We start from the raw sequence: 21,226 nt of genomic DNA, 5'->3' as shown, positions 1-21,226 counted from the left end.
GCTACTTTAATTTTACACTTTTTGCTATGTAGCATCTACTCAAAAACAACTGACCTCAGCTTAACACCTTTTTTTAAATGTGTATGAAAAAACTTTTTTAGGAGTTTTATGCTACTGCCATGAATATAACAAGGATATTCCACTTCACTCCTGATGTCTTCCAGCCGATGAGAGAACTCCATCAAGTCCTCTTCTTTGTGCTCCATAAATACCTTCAGCTGAATGTCAAGAGCCTCGTTCCTGATGGATGTTAGTTGCTATAAATGAAGTTGGGGGGGGTCAAATAATAAGAGAGAATGTGACATTAAATATATCACAGAGAAAGTAATACTATGATACAAGCAAAAAAGTGGGGGGACGCATCAAGATTAAGTCAAGACAGAGAGCTCATTCTACATGCAGTTACTTATCAGGATATACAGGTTCAGCTTCTCATTTAGATTTTTTTATTTATGTCCTTTTTTTGGCAGCATAGAAGCATTTTCTGTCTCTCAAATAGAAAATGTGTGTCAGGGCTAGGGCTGAACAATCTATTAAAAATTTAAAAGTTTGAAACAATACAATTAGCAACAAGCAAAGGCTACTAATTAATTGTTCATATTTAAATCATTCATGTTTTATCAGAATCAGAAATACGTTATTAATCCCTAGGCGGGGCACAACCTGTAAGTATACGTAGAGTACACAAGATAAGAATTATATACAATAGTAATAGAAATATCTATCTGTATCACAATATCCAAGACTGAATGAATGGAATAGTAATACACAGTATATAGACAATACATAAACAGCAACAGAATAGGATAGAATGTCAGTCAAAAATAAGTGAATTAAAATAAGTGAACCATGTTTAACCAACTATTAGGGCTGGGCAATATATAGATATTAGAGTTCTTAACGGGTTCGGTCCAAAAAAATCTGCTAATGAGGCGGGTCGGGCATCGGGTTTAATTTTTTCTGCTCATAAAACACATTTCTTGCAGTTAGTAAATTATATGTTGTTTGTTATGAATCATCGCTGTTCATGTGTGGTGAAGAGCAAATCTGGCTCCCCGCTTGATGGAGAGGGCAGACCTGACGCCGCTGCATGCGTAACTCCTGACAATTTTGGCATGTTAGTGTCAAAATTTGACCATATTTATAGTTAATTTCCTCATTTCTAACACACGTAAATATCCTTCATTTAATGTTAAAAACCCAAATAAATAAACCAGATACTATCTGAAAGTTAATACCTGTATTTTAAGATCATGTAATACAGAGCAACTTTTAATGTGTCCAGAGAAACAACCTGTGTGCAGCTTTATACCCACATATATCCTGTATATCTGGCTATAGCGTAAAAATATTGATATTTATAAGCCATATCCCCAAGCCTTATACCTACTATTTACATAATTAAGTTTTGGAATATGCTACAACATGAATAGAATGTAAATTTTAGTACATGACTGTGTAACACTGTTACACACTGCATAAATCTATATTGCACAGTGGTTATTTCACAGAATTAATAGTCTTGGACTTTCTTTTTTAAGCTAGAAAAGTTTTTTTTTTGTCAAGCCTTTATGCGAATTGAAAAAATACAACATTTTTGAAATGATGAAGTTTGAAATGATTCATACCTTTGAGTTCACATCCTTGCATAAGAGATAAGACATTAATGTATTTATTGTATCTCATTAAATAATGCTCGAGGTAGTTTTAAATCTATAAAGGTTCATATTAAACTGAGCCTTGACTAGACTTGACAAAATCAAATTGCAATTCAAATCACAATCACATTGAGATAATTTTACCTAAATTGTTCAGCCATAGCCAGGACACATAACATGTGCACAGTATAATTGCTGGCTGGGATAGTGCTTGAACTCCAACATGGCCGTTCATGGCACTGACTGGAAATGACAATGTCAAAATGTGACTCCAAATTGATTTCCTGCCTGGATATCTGCCATCTGCTTTGCCCTTGTGTCATTCAACACAGAAATTACAAAGCTGTTGTGCTGTTGACATGTCCTTCATCCACAGCTGCAATTTTCAGAAGTTTGAAAATATAGTTTCTGGTCCCACCCCCTCCTACTTCATACAGCCAAGATGGCGGACACTGGGGGTGAGAAGTGTCCATCATTTTACAGACATTTCTGAGTCTTAGTGTAAAACTAAATTTACTTAAGTGACACAACATCATGTGCAACATGTCACGTTAAAAATCTGGATATTTTATTATATCCCGATATACGAGCTACAATATATGGGGACATAGTGTGGAGATTGTTTTTCTGGACTTTCTTTATTTGGGTTTTTAACATTAAATGAAGGATATTTACATGTGTCAGAAACAATGAAATTCCCTACAAATGTGGTAAATTTCCACAAATAAGTAGACTTAAAATGAACAAATTGTTATTAAATGAAATGTGATGATAATCAATGCAACAGCCTTTAAAACCAGGAAAATTCATCACAGATGATATGACATCTAAGACAATATCTTGTCTCAAGTCATGCTAAAATATCAATATACTGCCCAGCCATAGTTTCCAATGAAATATGTAATTCCATTTTGTAATGATAAATGGCAATGGAAGTAAATACAGTTAAGAATGTAATAATGGAACTTTCAATACATTGTTTTTCCAAAAAAAAGCATGCATTAACATGCAATTGTACAATTGCATTAGAATCTTAACCTTAAGATTCATACCCCTATTATTAGATATATGGTTTAAGAACCAGGGGGATACATATTAGCCCATGCAGGCACTGAAAACTGAATATTGGCATGAACACAGACAAATGGACAAAAACTCTCCTCTGTGTTTAATAAATTATTTGCAGGAGAAAATCTACAATATTTAACTGAAGTGGACCACTCATTTAAATATTAATACATGGTGAGTGTGAGTTTATATCATGTGTCTATGTGTGTGTGGTTTTGCTGCGCTTACCGGCAATATCTCTTTCAGGCCACACCGCATAAATTCATTTCTGATGTGTAGCCTGAAGTCCAGCTCATCAGGAGATGTTACTAGTGCATTGATGAGCTGCATGCACGCCACCTGCAACATGAAGAGAAGATGGAGTAAAGGGAGAAAAAGTAGGAGGGGGGGAGAGGAGAGGGAGAGAGCGAGAGAGAGAGAGAAAAAAAGAGTGAAAATCAGAGGAGAAAAAAGGCGACAGACTTTTTCCAGAAGTTGATGAAAAGCATGCTGGGATGCATTCTTAATGAGTTATGTCCCTTGGAAGCAGAGGACCATAACTAATGCATGTCTATTTTCTCCAGTCACTAACTGAGGGGGGCTGATTTTAATATTAATGTAACAACTGCAGACCCATACACACAAAATTAACCAACAGTCAATTTAAGGGCAAACTCGCTCTTTTGGAAGCTGTTTTTCATTCCCGCCCGAGTTTGGCTCAGTACGTGGGGACTCCTCCATCCTGTGACTCTTCAACAGCGCGGGCAAACACAGACAGAAAAATCTATTATTGATCAGCAAAGCAGTGCACTCATGTGTGAAAAGAGGGTATGACAATGCTACAGCTCAGGGAGGATATTCAGATGCTTTAAGGTTCATTATCAGTCTGACAGCGCACGCTTGTTTTTGTCGTTGCAGCCGAGTCGAGTAATTTCCTCTCTCTGGAGTAATATTTTAACATTGTAATGCAGGTAGGTGACATTACAAAGTGTCACAAAATGTCTGTCTAGACATTCCACTGCCTCAACAATCCAGTGCTACAGATATATTAAAAGACTGTGGCAATCATTTGAATTATTATCTGGCATCTACATATTCTGTGGCTTTTAGTATCTACTTATGTATTTTGTATATAATGCATATAGTGTATATGTACACAGATATATATATATATACATACATATACATATATATATGTATGTATATATATATATATATATAAAAAATCAATATGAGACCGTGTTTAATCAATAAAAATGTAACCTACAGTACATACTTTAGAGAATTGTCCAAGATTAGTAGAGTACAAGTCAAGATTTTGAGTTTATGTATGAATTAGGGTTGTCAACAGGGGTGCAAGTTAAGATTATTTTCATAATTTTTCTTATTTTCCCAAATATTTAATTAAGTGTCTGGTACATAAAATGTCAGAAAATGTTGACCAAACCTCAAAAGGATGATATTCTCAAATGTCTTGTTTTGTCTAAACTATTCAGTCTCAATTATTCCTTTGTCAAATTGAGCAAAGAAAGTGAAAACATTACATTTAAGGCGCTGAAATTTTTTAGTGTTATTTAACTTTTGTCCCCTCATGATTACATCCTTGTTTCCGCTTAATGACAACCTCAAGTAAAGGAGTTGGCTTATATTTTAGCAGACGTCGTCAATGACGCTGCATGTCTATAGCCAAAAGTCAAAGCAAATTGCTTGACTTATTTTCTGATATTATTTGACAGTCTGTCAACCTGACACAGTCATATGATACGGTAGTAGGTATTAGTAGGTTTTGTTTACATCTTTCTTGAGTATTATTTATACATTGTAATTTTTATAGTGTTGCATCTCCAACCAAATTATTGTTGCCTTGTTTTTTTTTTTCTCTGTCTTTCAAATGACCAACTCTGGAAGATTTGCACAAATTTTCCTTTCCCAAATGGTCAATAAACATCTTGAATCCACCTTCTACTGGATTCTAAGGATTAACTACTTCAATAGGCGCTTATGCATTTTGAGCAGGTCATTACAATTTGAACGTAAACTTAACATCCCATGTACAAAATAGTATTGAATTTTGAGAATAAAATTGACAGCCCTAGGGCTTATTATTGCCAAAGTATATTACAAATGCCTGAAGAAGGAAAGAGTTTCAGTGAAAACACAAACATCTTTGAATTGGGTCCCACATGTGTCTGTTTACACTTTATTTTCCCAGAGAGTGGAAATGCAGCCAGAGGGAACTATGTGTATAAATGTAGTCAAGTAGAACAGAAAGCCTTTGGCCAAACTTTACCAGTGCTATGGTTCGGATATAAAACAATATTTTTGCTTAAATAATACATTGGATTTAAAGGGATCTCTGCTGTGTATTAGGTGGGAGGAAATAAAGCATGAGAAAAAAAAAACACAACACAACTAAGGCTTTATAAACCCTCCAGTATACGAGGCTATGGTGTTGTAGTCACAGATGTGGATTATATGCCCCAGCTTCCAGTGCAACCCTAAATCCTGTTTTTTCTTTTTGTCTTTTTTCAGGGTCTCATATTAACATCTTTATCCCCCTCAATATTGTCCCCTGCAGTTCCCTTCTTCTTACCGCCCCTGTACACATTTGCACCTGTCAAGGTAGTTAAAGCAAACTGAATGCAAATGGCAGAGATAATACTACAGGGGGCAAAAAGCAATGATTTCATCTTTTAATTGAGTTCAGCATCGGTCATTGCAAGGGAATACAAAACAACCAACACAACTGATAGCTGTATCTACTAGTTTTATGTCCACAATGTATGGATATATACTGAATTAATGAGTAGTATTTTTTTTCTAAATCCCAAAGCTTTCTATTCAAATGCACAACATACTTCAATCAAAAACTGGATCATTGCAACAGCAACTGATGCTGTCTCAGTTTAAAACAGCCCATAGTACAATACCTCAAATATAAAGCAAGTACTACTGTTTGTTTAATTGTCTTCTCTTCTTACACAAAGTATCTCACTGCAGCTGTTTATTTAAATTGTACTGAAAAAAGTTTTGCTGGATATACAGTAGAGATAATTATGTTCATTACTGCAAATAAAGAAAAATTGGATTAAGAAACTGTATTAGCAGGGCTTGTTACATTACAGGTGTTTGTTCCAACAGCTATGTTGTAGAGAGAGTGAGTACGTGGACTTACCTGCAACTGAACTGAGCGATCACCAAGTCCTTTCACAATGGGACTGAATCTCTCAATGGCTCGCCATTCCCCTGCTGTGGTAATGGCTTCAAGGACCTTCTCCAGACTAAAAGAGAACATAGAAAGTGTGAGTGAAAAAAAATACTTAATTGACTACAAACTAGATTCATTGTATGGAAGGTCAATGTGAGCGAAGTGGGTCAGTTTTTCCTCTTCAAGATCTGAAGAGAAATTTGATTCAAACTTAATAATGAATAAAAATAAAAACAAACCAGTAATGTTCTTCAAAAATACATATTATGTTATCTTTACAAATTATCCATCCACTTTCTACTGCTTTATCCTCCACATAAGGGTCCCGGAGGGATCAATCTCCATTCCCAAACATTCTATATGGTGACCCAAGGTAGCAAAGTATCATGACCCAAATCACAACAAAAACCATGACAACAGCAAAGTTGTGCACAACATAGCGACTAATTTACAGTCCTTGCTATAAAACCGAATATCATTTTGAATTGGTAATCTGTTGACACAGTACTGAATACCTGTATATTAGTAGTAGAGAGTCAACAATGGACTACAGTATCAAAATACAGTGATACATCATAATGCTATGAAAAACATAAACAATGGGACAAAGTTTTTCAGCATTAGAAAAGCCATAATATATGAACATCTGGATAGAAGAAATTAAGCCAGTGCGTACGTGTTCTCCTCGCCCACAATGCATATGGCTGACAGCAGCTTCACCACATCCGTCATCATGGCAGACTGGGTGGGATCAATGGCTCTTGCAAGTAGAGCAAGACTTTTCTCTTCCCCCAGGATTCGATCCAAGCCATACTGCAAAGAACACAAAACAAAACATGTTGACCCAAATATGTGCTAATTAACATCAAGAGCACAATGTCTCATAGACTTAAAAGCAGAGGCGCAACATATTTACATGCACTTCAATGACTCAAAGATAAAAGTGATTTAATTAATCTGTGAAACAGTATATGCAGTGTCACTCAGACACTGGCCGAGGATTATTTATTTATTTATCATTGTACAAGTGAAAATGGCAATTAGAACATTTATGATATTAAAAGATTTATTAAATAGATTGCAAATAATTGCACAGCATGACTTTTGCCACATGGTCGGAATCACTACAAACAAAAAGGAAAAAACCAAAACATATTTGCAGTTGCCAGTACAATAGCATGTGGTAACAACAGTATACAAAGAGGAGCAATGAAGCCAAGTTGAGCAACATTCAAAACTGCATTATCTTGTTTTCATTTACAGAAAAGAATATTCAGTGCCTGTACAAATGTATTAATAAATAGTTTTCCTTTATTTTGTCATTTGATTTAAAAAAAAAAAAAGCCAATACAAAAAGGTGATGTATTCAGATTTTGGAATTTAATTTGGACAGTTAAATAAATAGCTATATTTTATGCTTATTTTTGCTATTTTGTATAGTTTAGGACTTTAGGACAACGATTCATCAAATATTCAATTTTTATCATTGACTGGTTTTTAATAACTAAACAAGCTCTCTGATTTTTCAGCTTCATACTTTTTTTCTGGTGTCGGTTTGTGGACAAAATAGTTCACTTGAGTGCATCGGCATTTGGAGATTTGAGAAACACAATATTTTTTGGACCAAAACAATTACTCAATTTATTAAAATAATAAGACATAATTAATTGGACTTTCTGGATTATTTGCCACAGCAGATGACGTGTCTTGGTCTTGATCTTGGTGCACATCACTCTTGGACATGCAAGGCTTGATTCTGGCAGTTTGAGTCCATAATTATCATCAAGTTACACACTACAAGGTCAAAGGTGCAGGGAAGTGGAGGTGGCAGCATTCTCCCTATTAAATGATTATTCATTTTCTTATGATTTTAAGCTTTAAACAAGTTGCATAGTGTTGCTATAATACACTGTTTAAGGCTACCATCACAATGTTGCAACTGTTAATACCACATTACTATGTTGTTTCAAGTGTGTGATTTGATGCAAGTAGGCAGAAGAAAGAGACTGCACCGACAGCTGGCAGACAACACCTGCCTTCTTGGCATTGTGGGTACATTCCATCCCAAGATGCATCTCCAGCCAGGGAAAGGTCTGGGCTAACAGAGAGGCCTACGGGTAAATGATGGTGTCTGGCGTCTATTGAGACAAAGGATTACATGAGACCTTGCAGCACACTTTGTGCCAGAGCGCTTGTATACGTGTGTCTCCGCTGGGTTTTAGCTCCATCTGGCGAGATCCTTTTTTTTCCTCCTCCTATGCAGCATCTTTGATGTAACAGCACGAAAGAAAGAAAGGCTATGCGACTGAAGCACAAAGCTACTTCAGCAAAACTCATTTAATGCCCGAGTGGGCAATAATTCAATATAACTGTCTTTCACCTCTAAGTGGAATAATCTTATCACAATACAATCTTATTATTTTTTAGTTTAATTCCGGGGCTTAATTAAAAATAAATCTACAAACAAACTAATTCAATTATCAGTCACTTAATTGGAAAGTGTTGAAAATGTGAAATTAAAAAACTTTCCTGTTAATTAACTTAATAATTAAATGTAAATTTGGGTATATTTTAAAATACTGACGATAAAATGGAGGATGGTTATCTCAAATATACCAAACCTAAGGGCTGGGCAAAATGGCTTAAAAATAAGATCTCAAAAATTATCACACCACAGTCAATTTACTTTGTAAGAATTTTTTGTTTTAAAAACAAACTACAAATGGCAAAGACTTTTTTTCTTTTCAGATGTTTGTGCTTCTCAAAGGAGAGTGACAATACACTGTAAAGCCACCTTAAAATAATATATCTAGTGTTTATGATCCAGTTTATTTCTTTTTAATGTTAAATGAAGGATACTTTTTGTGTGTTAGGAACAATGAAATTGCCTATAAATGTGGTAAAATCTTGCTATAACAAATAGTGTCTTAAAATTAAGAACTATATCAAATATAATTGTGATGATTTCAAGTATTTTTATGAATATATAACATTTAATTTAAAATATGTATTGTATTTCTCTAATGTCAGTCATCATCTAACCGCTTTATCCTCCACCAGAGGGTCGCGGGGGGTGCTGTGCCAATCTCAGCTACATCGGGCGATAGGCGGGGTACACCCTGGACAGTTCGCCAGTCCATCGCAGGGCCACACACAACTAGAGACAAACAACCATTCACTCTCACACTCACTCCTACGGTCAATTTAGAGTGTCCAATTCACCTAATCCCCACACTGCATGTTTTTGGACTGTGGGAGGAAGCCGGAGTACCCGGAGAGAACCCACGCACACACGGGGAGAACATCCAAACTCCATGCAGAAAGGCCCTTGTTCCAACCGGGGCTCGAACCCGGGTCTTCTCGCTGCAAGGCGAGAGTGCTAACCACTACACCACCGTGTGGCCCTATTTCTCTAATGTATTCAAGATAATAAATATGATTATTATTTATGCAACAGCCTTTAAAACCAGGAAAAATAATCACAGACACCTTATCACAATATGACTATATCCAAAATCCAAGACCATATACAGCCTCATGTCACACTATAGATATAATATCAGCCCTAAAATAATGTTGAATCATTTCTGTTCTCAAAGACCAGAGGCAGAATTATAACATCAACAAAGTTAGACACTGTAGCTAGTAAACTAATTTTCCTCATTTGCATGCTGATATTCACACACACACTCTCTCATAGTTCCTGAGTCATAAAAAAACACTAAATCCAGAATGGTGCCTGTTTGTAGACTGAGAACCCTGTAATTTGGCCATTAAATGGAAAACACCAGAAGACGATGTTGATGGGATTAAACCCTGAGAGATCAGACTCAAAATACATTACAGTTATTTCTTAATATTATTATTGTTCACCAAATAATGGAGAAAATTATCATAATTTGTGAAAAATTTTGTTTTACAACAAATAAATACTTTAACTGAAATGTGACGTTGGGGATTCCATGTAAAAGCGCCATCCCACCTCCATCAAAGGCTCGTCAAAATGCAAACACTTCTAATTAAAGTTAATGTGGGGGCGATTATGCTATTAGACACATGTCTCAAGACAACAATCAGAAGAGTTAATCAGTTTATTACATTGGTTTAGTGATTTTATGAATTTGTTTTTGATCAGTTATGGTTAATTTCCAAAAGAAAAAAAAACAGAGTTTTTTCATTTACCTTATTGTTCATGAAGGCCTTGAGACACTGGACAACTTTATGTTGGTTTTTCTTGTCAATCTTCTCTTGCCTTAGGACACAAGAGAATAATTACGGGGGAAGTTGGTCTCTAATGTACAGTATGAAGAAAATGAGTCGACACTGGATTTCCCCCGCAATATGAAAGGTGCCGATAGCTGAAGGGAAAGAGTGTCAGGCTGGTGAGAGTTGATTATTGTGAACATGCTAGGGTTACATTCTCATGCACATCTGAATGACAGCTAACACAGACAGGGCAGGTGGTATGCCGAGCTCCGTCTGCCTGCTGAGAACTGTAGGGCTGCATTGGGAGTAAGCACAGAAAAAGCAAGAAGCTAACCTAGCGCTATGCCAACTTTATGCCTGCCTGTGGAAGACAGAATTGATTTTTTTTGACAGTGCACTGGCCAAACTGCAAAGTGGGAGTGCTCCCAGTGCTGCCCAAGGCCAGTCCAACTGACAAACGAGTCAATGTGTCAGTGAGAGAAAGAGAGAAAGAATAAGGGAAATGTCTTATTTCAACAGTTATTTGCACATAGGAAAAAGTGCAATATACCTAAACCATACACATGTATTTAAGTTATTTGTGAATACTAGTTATTTACAGTCAGATAGGTTCAAGTGAGCATGTCTACATGAAAGAACGCATTAACTTACTCCTTCTTGAACAGCAACTTCTCCAAAATGTCCAGCAGGTATCCAAGGCCTTCATGGCCGAAACTCTGCACCCAGCTGAAATAAAAAAACATTGAAATCAATATCACGAAGGTGTAAGACTGACAACAAGCAACAATACTTTCATCCTTCCTCGTCAATCACCGCAAACCCTGTAGATACAGTAAGGGGGGGCACATGTAGACTTCAAGCACTTTGTGCTGAGGTAATAGGCAGCAGAGATAAGCATAGAATTGCATGCCTTTTATAAACAGAGATACAGACAGGAGAAAAAAAATTATTTGGAAATACCTGTACTGCTATTTTTGTGGAGCTGAATTACATTCTCATGGAAGTTATACCTGTGTGTAGCAGGTGACATTTATATGCTGTGGCTCACCAAAGGAGGTTAAGAAAGTTCAGTGTTCAATCAAACGTTCCATAAAAGAATTGAATTTTTCGCACTGCTCCTGATGTTAAAGTTGGTTTTTCGACAAGTTTTATCCAGAGGGTGCCGGTAATTGATCTCAAATGCTGCCGCCTGTGATTAAAGTTGTAATACCAAAACTTTGGTTCAGCTAATGAAATTGATTTTGTTTCCTTTCAAAAGGGCACATTACAAGTAGATATACGAGCAATTGTTGTATTGGCAATGAAGAAGAAGCAGTTTGTTTACTTAAGCTCAGCATCTGGGACCAAATATTGACCTCATGACTGTTAAGGAGGGTGCACACGGTGAGATTTATTGATCATCAAAATACAAGAATTATAATATATGATGTGAAAACTGTTAAAATGCAGACAATGTTTCATTCATTTACATAAACTAAACTTCCTCCTTACTTTACAATTCTCACTTCTTCCCGAGTAAAATGATGAATAAACTTTCACATCAAGATTAAGGAACAAGTAATAACATTGTGTGACAGTGGTGCAAAGCAATACAGAAGCATAATGAAAGCAATTCCAACTTTGAGATGTCAAACTGTGTGGTAGAGTTTTCCTTCTGAGAGTAAATGGTCTGTAGAAGAGTCTCTGTTCTAGTCTCAACTACCAGTCAAAGCACTTTACAATTTAGTTTTGCCATTCTCCCATTAACATGCACCTAGAAGTTTTGAAAATTATTGTATCTGATGCACTGCAATGCTGAGATGGATAATTCTGCATTGACGGCACATATTAGAACTATTCTGGGACAGCAATGATTATTAACCAATAACTAAATGAATAGTCGTATAGTGATATAAATAGCAATATTTTATAACCAATTAATCATTTTAATAATTAAAACAAGCTCTTTGTTCCATGTATCAAAGAAATCATTAAAAGTGATTCATTTCGGTGTGTTGAGAACAGTTGAGAACATAATTTCTCAGTCTGGGAATCAATAATTAACATTTTTCAACATTGTCAGACATTTTAAGGGCCAAACAATTCACCAAGAAAATGATCACCAGATGAATCGGTTATGAAAATAATTACTAGCTGCAGCCCAATTGTGTTCGTCGACAAAAAGTCATTGCTATTCGCATTAATATAGAAAACTGCATGTACTGCATCGTGAAGGATTCCGATGCATAGTGGAATCGAACTGAATTGTAGACGTGAAAACCACATGGAATCTTAACACCACTGACTATACACAGCCCTGATATGTTGGATGAGAGGGCCTGGTTTTCCAATCTGTTCCAGTTCATCCCAAAGGTGCTAGGTATATTGTTACAGGCCTAATAGACACCTTTTTTTTTGCTTTGTTTTTGCCGATACCACCCTTAATGAAGAAGACCCGGGTTCGAGCCCCGGTTGGAAAAAAGTTTGCATGTTCTCCCCGTGTGTGCGTGGGTTCTCTCCGGGTTCTCCGGCTTCCTCCCACAGTCCAAAAACATGCAATGTGGGGATTAGGTGAATTGGACACTCTAAATTGACCATAGGAGTGAGTGTGAGAGTGAATGGTTGTTTGTCTCTAGTTGTGTGTGGCCCTGCGATGGACTGGCGAACTGTCCAGGGTGTACCCCGCCTATCGCCCGATGTAGCTGAGATTGGCACAGCACCCCCCGTGACCCTCTGGTGGAGGATAAAGCGGTTAGATGATGACTGACTGACCCTTAACGATCAGTGACTTACTGCCACAATACACCAAATTTCTGGTTAGTGAATATCTAGTGACCTGCTATACATCTGTACTGCGTATTTGCCCAGTGATGTTAGGGAATGGGACAAAGCGCACGTAATGACTTTAAAAGCACAGATGTGAGCCGATTCATTTTAAGAGAACCATCAGGAACAAACGGTATATTGCAAGGATAAGTGAAAATCTTTAGGTGTGCAGGAAACAGACAAAGACAGGGTGAGTGAAATTATGACTTCCCTCCTGATTGAAACTGAATCACATCTCTGAACATTAGCATTCACTGTCTGTGCTGTTCTAATCAACAAGCCGCATGCCTCCCATCATTAAATCTACAGAAATTCTCAAGGTGACAACATAAAATGGAAAGCTGTTATCTGAAATTAATTTTTGTGGAATAGGAGTATGGAGTTGGATTTAAAACTGTGCCTGTGTGCTTGTTTGTTTGATGTGGCACTGTTGTGTCTGATAAAGGAAAGTGACAAATAACATTTTTGTATTTTGTACATTGAACATCTTCATTGCAGGTGACATACTTTACTTTGACATTAAGTTCAAAAGGACAGTGGCTCAATATTTACAGTCAGTGATGCTGCTGAAACAAGGAAAGGTATTTTAGGTGCAACTAAACCCGCTTTTCAGATGTTAACCAGTGTATATGGGTATCTAGAAATATTATTTACTGATCCAGGGGCAAACCATCACAGCTTAGTATTGAAATTGTACATTTTGTGATAAACATCGGTATATCTACTGTCCTCTCTGGTCTAACACAGCTACTCTATCACTACTTCATACTGCAAAACGTACACCAAATGTACAGTACACTCATGGCTCATTTAAGAAAGCACCAAACAACCAACATTAGAATTGTTAGTCTTTTCTTGTAGAAGACAATTCAATAAAAATGAAGGCATACGTTGAGTGCCTCCATTAATTTAATCTAAAATGAATTAAATGATTGAATATTTTTTTTAATACAGTCCTATGTCTTCTACAGATATTAGATTTATTTTTACAGATTTATTTAGGTTTATTAATCACTGTCATGACGTAGAGGATTTTAACAGACAAAATGTTCTGCCCACTGTTTTTTAGATTTTTAAGTAATGTCATGCTCCCTTTTTTATGATCTCATATTCTTGGTTAAAGACCTAAGTTAACAGACATGTGGACTACAAGAGGCTCATCTTGCAAACCCGGTTTTGGTTGGTTTCACACTGGATGCATGTTCAGCGCATAATAGCTCTGGAAGACAAGTTTTTCATTTTGGCACACGTGTCAAATAATGAGACCGTTCACAATGGTTGTGTCATCATTTTGAGTACACACCTCAAAAACTAAACCTTCTGTCGCATATGTCATATGTCACCAACACAACATGTCCTGTTCCTCTTTCAAAGTAAAAGCATGCTAGTTTCAGTTTCGTTTCTGGTCCCTGATTCATTCATGCACAGACAGATGTTCTGCTTCCTACTGAAGAATCCTGGTATTAAATTACAGTAAAGTACAGAGAAGGATTTAGAATATTTAAAAGTATTTTTTTGATTTTCAAAGGTAAACTCTATATAAAAAAAAAAAAAGCTATACAGAAGCCATGTGGCAGCTGAGCAGGAGACTATTCACTCAGTGTAATTGACCGCAGTCATCCAGTGTCCATCCAAGAAGGTTTGTTCTGAAGAACTGAGCCCCTGGTTGAACAAAAACATGACCATTGGAAGAAAAAGAAAACTAAACAATGTCCTCCAAAGGATTAGACAAAATAAAAGTATGCAAAATGTAAATGGAAAGTACTTCATTTCTCAAATGGAAATACTTTTAAAGAAAAAAATGAAACTATTATTTTTTTAAAGCAGTATTTGACCCTTTAACACCATCATACGTCATCCCAGGCCTCAGCTGGCTCCAATCACCACCCAGCTTGGCATTGTATGCACTTCTGTAACATCCTGCACAAAGCATTATTCTCACCTGCCTTCAACTTTGACAAGAGGACAAAATGTAGTATAATAATGCAAGTCTTCACCAAAGAACACGTGTGTGTGTGTGTGTGTGTGTAGGGTGCTACCAAGGTATCAAAGGAATGACTATTCTGCTTGAGAGAAAAGAAAAAATCAGTTTAGCCTGCACTTCACACTGGGCCATGGCCGACACCATTCTGGTTATAGAGTGGGGGTCTTGACAAAAGCTTCATTGAAATGCATGGAGTCACTCAGCGGCAACTGCATGGTAGTTTTTCATCTTTAGTAGGTGAAGCAGCCAGCAAAAGAAAAATAATCACTTGATCTAGAGCAGGAATCACTGCACAGGAAAAAAACAACAGGCCTGCACTATCACTGTCTGATGTGAGATACTGTATCTGCCTTGAAACACATGAGTGAAAAGTGGCATATGTCACATTTCAAAGGCTCTTACAAAACGGATCAGTCGTATTTATAAGATCGCAGAGGAAAGGAGGAAAAGGACAATCTGATACCTTTCTGGCACATCTGGAGAAAATTTCCATGGGCAAGAACAATCAAGCTGTGGCAATAAAATATCAAATGGGTGTGTTTTCCTTTCAAGTCAAGGTCAGTTGACTTTTGAATGAAGCAGATGACAAGGTCCAGTGGAGGTGCTTACTGCATGAGGTTTGGGAATGATACAAGCTTGTGTGGCTAAACAATTCATCACTTTCAAATCAGAATCACAACTGACTCTATCCATGGCATGTCACTTACAACATCCGCAAAGACATAAATCTGCATTTAAATCTCATTTGAGAATAAGATGGAAAGGCTGAAGTCACCTCCCACTTCCAGGAGGTGTAACCAACAGACGTAGATGAAAATGCCTCTGTACACAACTGGATAGCTCTACAACCAATCAGACCAACGATCTGAATGACGTTTGCACAGCAACGGATAACGTGTCAACAAAAACTTGCTCGTTGTAGTTTTCTAGGAGCGATGGCTAAATGACGTACAGTGACTTCTGCCTAGCAGCTCTTCAGTGGCCGCCATGTTGGATGTAGACGTCACTTTGTCATCATCATGTTATGATTGTTTCCCTTTTTCCTTATTTAGGAGATTCTCAGGCTCATTCATCAACAAGTCTCACCAAGGACGTAAACACTGTCACCCTGAGCACACTGTACTACCAACATAGATAGATCAGTATTTTATTATAGAATAAGATATCTGAGTGTATGAAACTATTGTAAATTCTAAGGTTGCTAGCATTTATTCTGAATAAACAGAAATAATCGAGAGTAATCAACTAATCAAAAAAATAATCAAGTGATTAGTCGACTACCAAAATGATCATTAGTTGCAGCCCTGACATTTATAACGATAAATCAATCAGAAGAAATCACAAGGCCATATTGCCTAGTACGTGCATGTTTCCCTTACTTGCTTGCTTTTACCATGAACAATAAAATGTTAAAACACTGTAGTCTCAGGTCTTATTTTTCACTTTTTAGCCTTTCATGTTTTATATATTTTTAAACTGCTCAATCACATATGCCTATGGGATGGTTTTAAATTATGTCAAGGGTAGCACTTTTGTTGTTCTTTTTTTAGCCGTTTAATTCGAAATACTTTCCCCAAGGGGAAATTCAAGGCAAGCAGGGGGACAAACAAAGTGGTTACAATTCTTCCACACACATAAAAGGTAAGACTAAAAATCCTGATAAGTCAAAAAATAATAATATTACAAACAGAAATACATATGCTGCATTCCATTTGTAGTTGTCCTTGACCTTGGAACTCAGAACAACCTCACATACCCCAAGTTTAGATTCCAAGATGGCTACCACCATACAAACACAGCTATGTTTATTGTTAATAGCACTTCTGTGATATTTGGTCACAGTAAATCAGTCATACATATAGTACTGTTTATCTTTTTATCAGTTAACATTATACAATTAATTAACTAATAATTGTCAACTGGAAATCTGTAATCGAGTGCAAGTTTTCTCCAGTTTTCAGCTTCTTAAATATGAATATTTTCTTTGCTATTTTCTTTGATTCTTTGCTCCATATAACAAAGTCATTAAAAAAGAATCATTTTGGTTTGTGGACAAAGCAAATAAACATTTTTTTCAACATTCTTTGGTATTTTATGGAGCATTAAGTACTCAATTAATCGATTATGAAAATAAATAACTTGCACCCCTACGAGACATTTTGCTATGGTGCTTAGGGACTTTTTCTAAACCAGGTGACAGGGTGACTCTTACTTTTCTTACACGCCCCCACTACGTGCAATCCTGCTTAAGACGAGTGCCGTTCATGTGCGCAAAATAGAGCATTGTCATCGATTGGTATAGCTAATAATGGCTAGCCCAAGATGTGTTTACTTTTCAACTGCAAAATAATTCCAATTCAAATGCAAATTAAACACAGTTTAAACGTATTTAAAAATAACAACCTGATTTGTGTGCCTTATGATTTTATCTAAAATTCTTTACGTACTTAAGAATTTATCCCATGTTTGTGGTCAATTGTCCAAAATGTGGATGAGACACTGTAGTCACACCTCACCATCAAGCAGCATAGCAACGTTTGACACTGAGCTACGGTTTCAGACAGACATGAAGAATCACCAAAGGAGAGAGAGTATAAAAAAATAAGAGAAAAAAAATTATCATCGTATTCCCTGGAAACAAAAACAGTCATAAATCAAAAAGAAAAATGAGGTGCCTTATCTGGCTAACTTCACAGCTGAGGTAGCTTGACTTGTAACAGAGTCTCAGGAGAATGCCTGCAAGGTTCTCTGGCAGTGCAGCACAGTGTCACACTCCACTAAAGCGGTTATGAACCAGAAATAAAAAATTAATTTTAAAAATGTTGTCCTGAGCATAGTAAGTTAACCGACTGCAGGAAGCCTCTCTGGAGACAGGAAGAAGGACGAGGCTGAAATAGCAAAGTGGGACATGTAAAATAAAAGAGGAGGAAGTCATTTCAGTGAGACCTAAATGATGCAACTGTAGCAGACTGTTACTAAGAACAATTACACTATAAAAGCTAAGGAGCAAGCATAAACAAAATAAATAATTTTTTTTTAAAAATATAGTAAAAATACATAGTTAAAATATAAGCTTTCTAAGAAACATTAAGGTGATTGCACGGTTGCAACTTGTCATTTTCTTTTTCACCTCAAGTTAAACATCGAAAGCGTATAAAAAATACACATAAAATACAAACACAAAGAAAAAATTACACTCCGAGTGTTCCCCTTACATTCATTCAGAAGTGGCGCAGTACTGTGACTAGATTAATGAGTGCCGGGGCCAAACTGTAACACCATCATTAATATCAACGGCCTCAGTGTTTCCCCGACCATTCATTTGGTGCTGCGCTTGTTTTATGTTTTGTTTGGTGTGTGCGTGCGTGTGTGTGTGTGTCTGTGGTACGTTTCACTGTCCTTTCTATCACCCGCCTCCCTTAATCACTCCACTGTGCAGCTGCTGGAAGCAACACACACATGAGAAAGAGCAAGAGTAGAGGAGCAGTGTTACATGGAATAAATGGTTAACAAAACAAAACATGGACAAACATCAACCCTATGGGTACGATTTGGAGTAAAAATAAACAAAAATGTAGACCAGCTGTTTTATTTATCTTCAGAGTTCATTTAGACTGAATGCAAAGCATTAACATGTTTGTTACTAGTGCTGGCTGGTATGCCGGTTCATACCGAAAACAGTTATTTCCTTTTTTCCTGATATGAATTTTTCTAATACGTCAAGACCTGTATATGAAAAACAGAACAGAGCGCAGCAAAACACTGATTCATGGGGGACCATTTTGACCCTTAGTTGGACCCTTAGCTTAAGAAGTAAATATGGTAGTAATAGCAGGAATGACCAATTTACTTCACTTTTTAATTATACCAATTAAAAAAGGTTCACAGTGTTTTCAGCTTCTTGAATGTAATTTTATTTTTGTTTCTTCGCTCCACAAAACAAAGACATGATTATAATTGAATAATTAGGAAAAACCCATCAACTAAAATTAAACTTTTATGAACCAAAACAATTAATTGAGAAAATAATAAGATGAATCAATTATTAAATGCACAATTAGTTGCAGCCCTACAACAGAGCAGAATGTATGCCACAATTATATGCCCGCCTTCCTCAGAGTTTGAAATGGAAAAGTGTTTTGCAAATACAAAATCATATCAAATCATATTGATAGAATGTTGTAGCAAACAATAAGTAAACACTGCGATTGCATTTATTGGTGGCCTGGCCAAAAAGTATTTTCCTAATAGGAAAAAAGAAGTGTATTTATGATAATACTGTCATAATACTGGGTGGCAAAAGCATACAGAGTTTAATAAATATTTTAGGGTGAGGAGGAACACTCAACTATAACCTACTGTTTAGCTAAACTGAATAAAATAAATTCAGGCCCTTAAACCTGAAGGTCACTTTCTATAATATCCAAAACCAATTTCCACTTGTTTGTCAGATCCATTTATCAAATCCATTTAATACAATTACATCCTGTAGCCTTGCTGCTCCTGTGGGCTATAGTATCATGGCCTCCTCACAGAAAAAAAGGGAGACGGAGCTAGAATAGCTGAGGTGGGTGAAGTACACAGGGATCAGAAGCAAGCACCATGGGGCAGCACTGCAGGAAGTATCAAATTACCTCCAAGTCTGTCTGCTCTGCCAGAAGGAACCTGATGAGGGAGCATATAAGTCTGTCATCCTGTACAAGCATTTACCTGATATTCAGAGGGAGGAAAAGAGTAAGAGTTTTTCCTACAAAAGTGCAAGGAAAGTCATTGTGATCAGCATCAAAAAAAAGAGTGGGAGACAGAAGGCCTTTACTGCCATATCCTGTCCAAAAACTCATGACTTGAATGATGCAATTAGATTGCAAAAGGTTGATTCTGCTAAACCACAGCTGCCACTAGTTGTTTAATGATATCTAAACCTAGAGACCATGATCAAGCAGTAGGACAGACTGTGGCGCATGCGCATCGAGAACACATGCCGTATCGACGCTTCACAACAACAAACCAAGCTAACGTAGCTGCATGTATGGCTGAAGTTAAACATGAGTGAACAAACAGCACCAGGAGACAAAACACAATCTCTACCAGCCTCGGAATTGACGTTGTTAGATTTAATAGCTAAACGTGGATCATCCTCACTCGCATGGAGGGGGTTTGGCTTCGAAAACACTGATGTCAAAGACAGCTCGACAGCGAATTTGTTTCACCATCTGTGAATTAACCACCGCACAGAATATGAAGAATATGAAGTTTCGGCAGTTAGCGCGTCCAGCCAGCTAAGGTACCGACAAGAAATGGTAATGCCTTGTAGTTATGATAAGTATGATAAGTATTGTTTACATTAGGGGAAGTGTCAGTCTAAAATGCTCTCATGATAGTTTTTGTTGGTCGTTGTGCAATATTTTATGAAGTAAGTTAAGATAAGTTTTTCTTGAACAAGTTGTTTTTTGTCAATATTATCATTAACATCTAATATACTATTAACAAGAGCAAGCCGGTACAACAGGCCTTCGATACAACATTTTTGAGGATTGCAAAATATTGCCAATTATCGTTATCAGCAAAATCCCAAAAAATATCAGAATATTGATTTTCATCAATTTCGCACACTCCTAACTAAACCCCTTCTCCATTTTGAAAGATCCCAAGTGGGCTGAATGCTGAATGAGGGAGAGTGGGGAGCAGTGCAGAGGTTATAATAAATGGTGCAAATTATTAGTACCATTTATTATATTTAAGTTGTAGACACAACAATGCTATAATCTGTTGTGTATTTTGTATGCTCATCTAAGAATGAGTAACTAATGAATTATCTATACGTACGAGATTTAATAATAGGTCAGAATTTAAACCACTATACTCTGAATGGAGTTCATCTTTGAAAGTGGCACCTCAACTGAAAGCTACAGACTGACCTGCAGAAACCAAACAGCCCACAGAAAAGATCAGGGGTGAACTAGAAGGCGAGAGTCCACGACATGATGTAAGACTGGAGTCATCCTCACTCCACCGTTAAGAAATGGACAGAACTCGAAAGGCATTGTGTGCAAGTGCAGATAGGCACTGGATCTCATTATGCACAAACTATGTATCCACTGAGCCCAGAATTCTGACTACCTTTAAAGTGGCTCTGGCAGAGTAAAAGATAATGTAAAATGAAATGACTAATCCCCAACCTCAGAGAGAAACAGCCCAAAGCAACAATTTAAATCTAAGAGAGGGAGACGACCAAAACAGGACTGCCATGGAGCTGCCTGTCAGTGTGCTGTAGACAGCACCAAAGGAACATCACATTCCCCCACTCAGATTCACTTT

At 36.8% G+C, this 21,226-nt stretch overlaps 1 protein-coding gene across 3 annotated transcripts in view; it reads right to left on the bottom strand.

Annotated features, from left to right (window-relative positions):
• The window catches only part of LOC122772492 (protein diaphanous homolog 3-like), a 217,830-nt gene that overhangs the window by 177,783 nt on the left and 18,821 nt on the right, over positions 1-21,226 (bottom strand). For all 3 annotated transcript variants that reach the window (XM_044030596.1, XM_044030597.1, XM_044030599.1), the window contains exons 6-11: positions 10,771-10,845; positions 10,096-10,165; positions 6,590-6,726; positions 5,881-5,986; positions 2,955-3,065; positions 139-257 (exon numbers count right to left, since the gene is read on the bottom strand). In XM_044030596.1, coding sequence (XP_043886531.1) covers positions 139-257; positions 2,955-3,065; positions 5,881-5,986; positions 6,590-6,726; positions 10,096-10,165; positions 10,771-10,845 — 618 coding nt within the window. The remainder of the gene's footprint in view (positions 1-138; positions 258-2,954; positions 3,066-5,880; positions 5,987-6,589; positions 6,727-10,095; positions 10,166-10,770; positions 10,846-21,226) is intronic.

The sequence above is a fragment of the Solea senegalensis genome, linkage group LG7, assembly GCF_019176455.1.
Source record: "Solea senegalensis isolate Sse05_10M linkage group LG7, IFAPA_SoseM_1, whole genome shotgun sequence".
Taxonomy (NCBI): Eukaryota; Metazoa; Chordata; class Actinopteri; order Pleuronectiformes; family Soleidae; genus Solea; species Solea senegalensis.
Note: the sequence above shows the minus strand (reverse complement) of the source record. Positions and strands in the feature narration are given on the sequence as shown.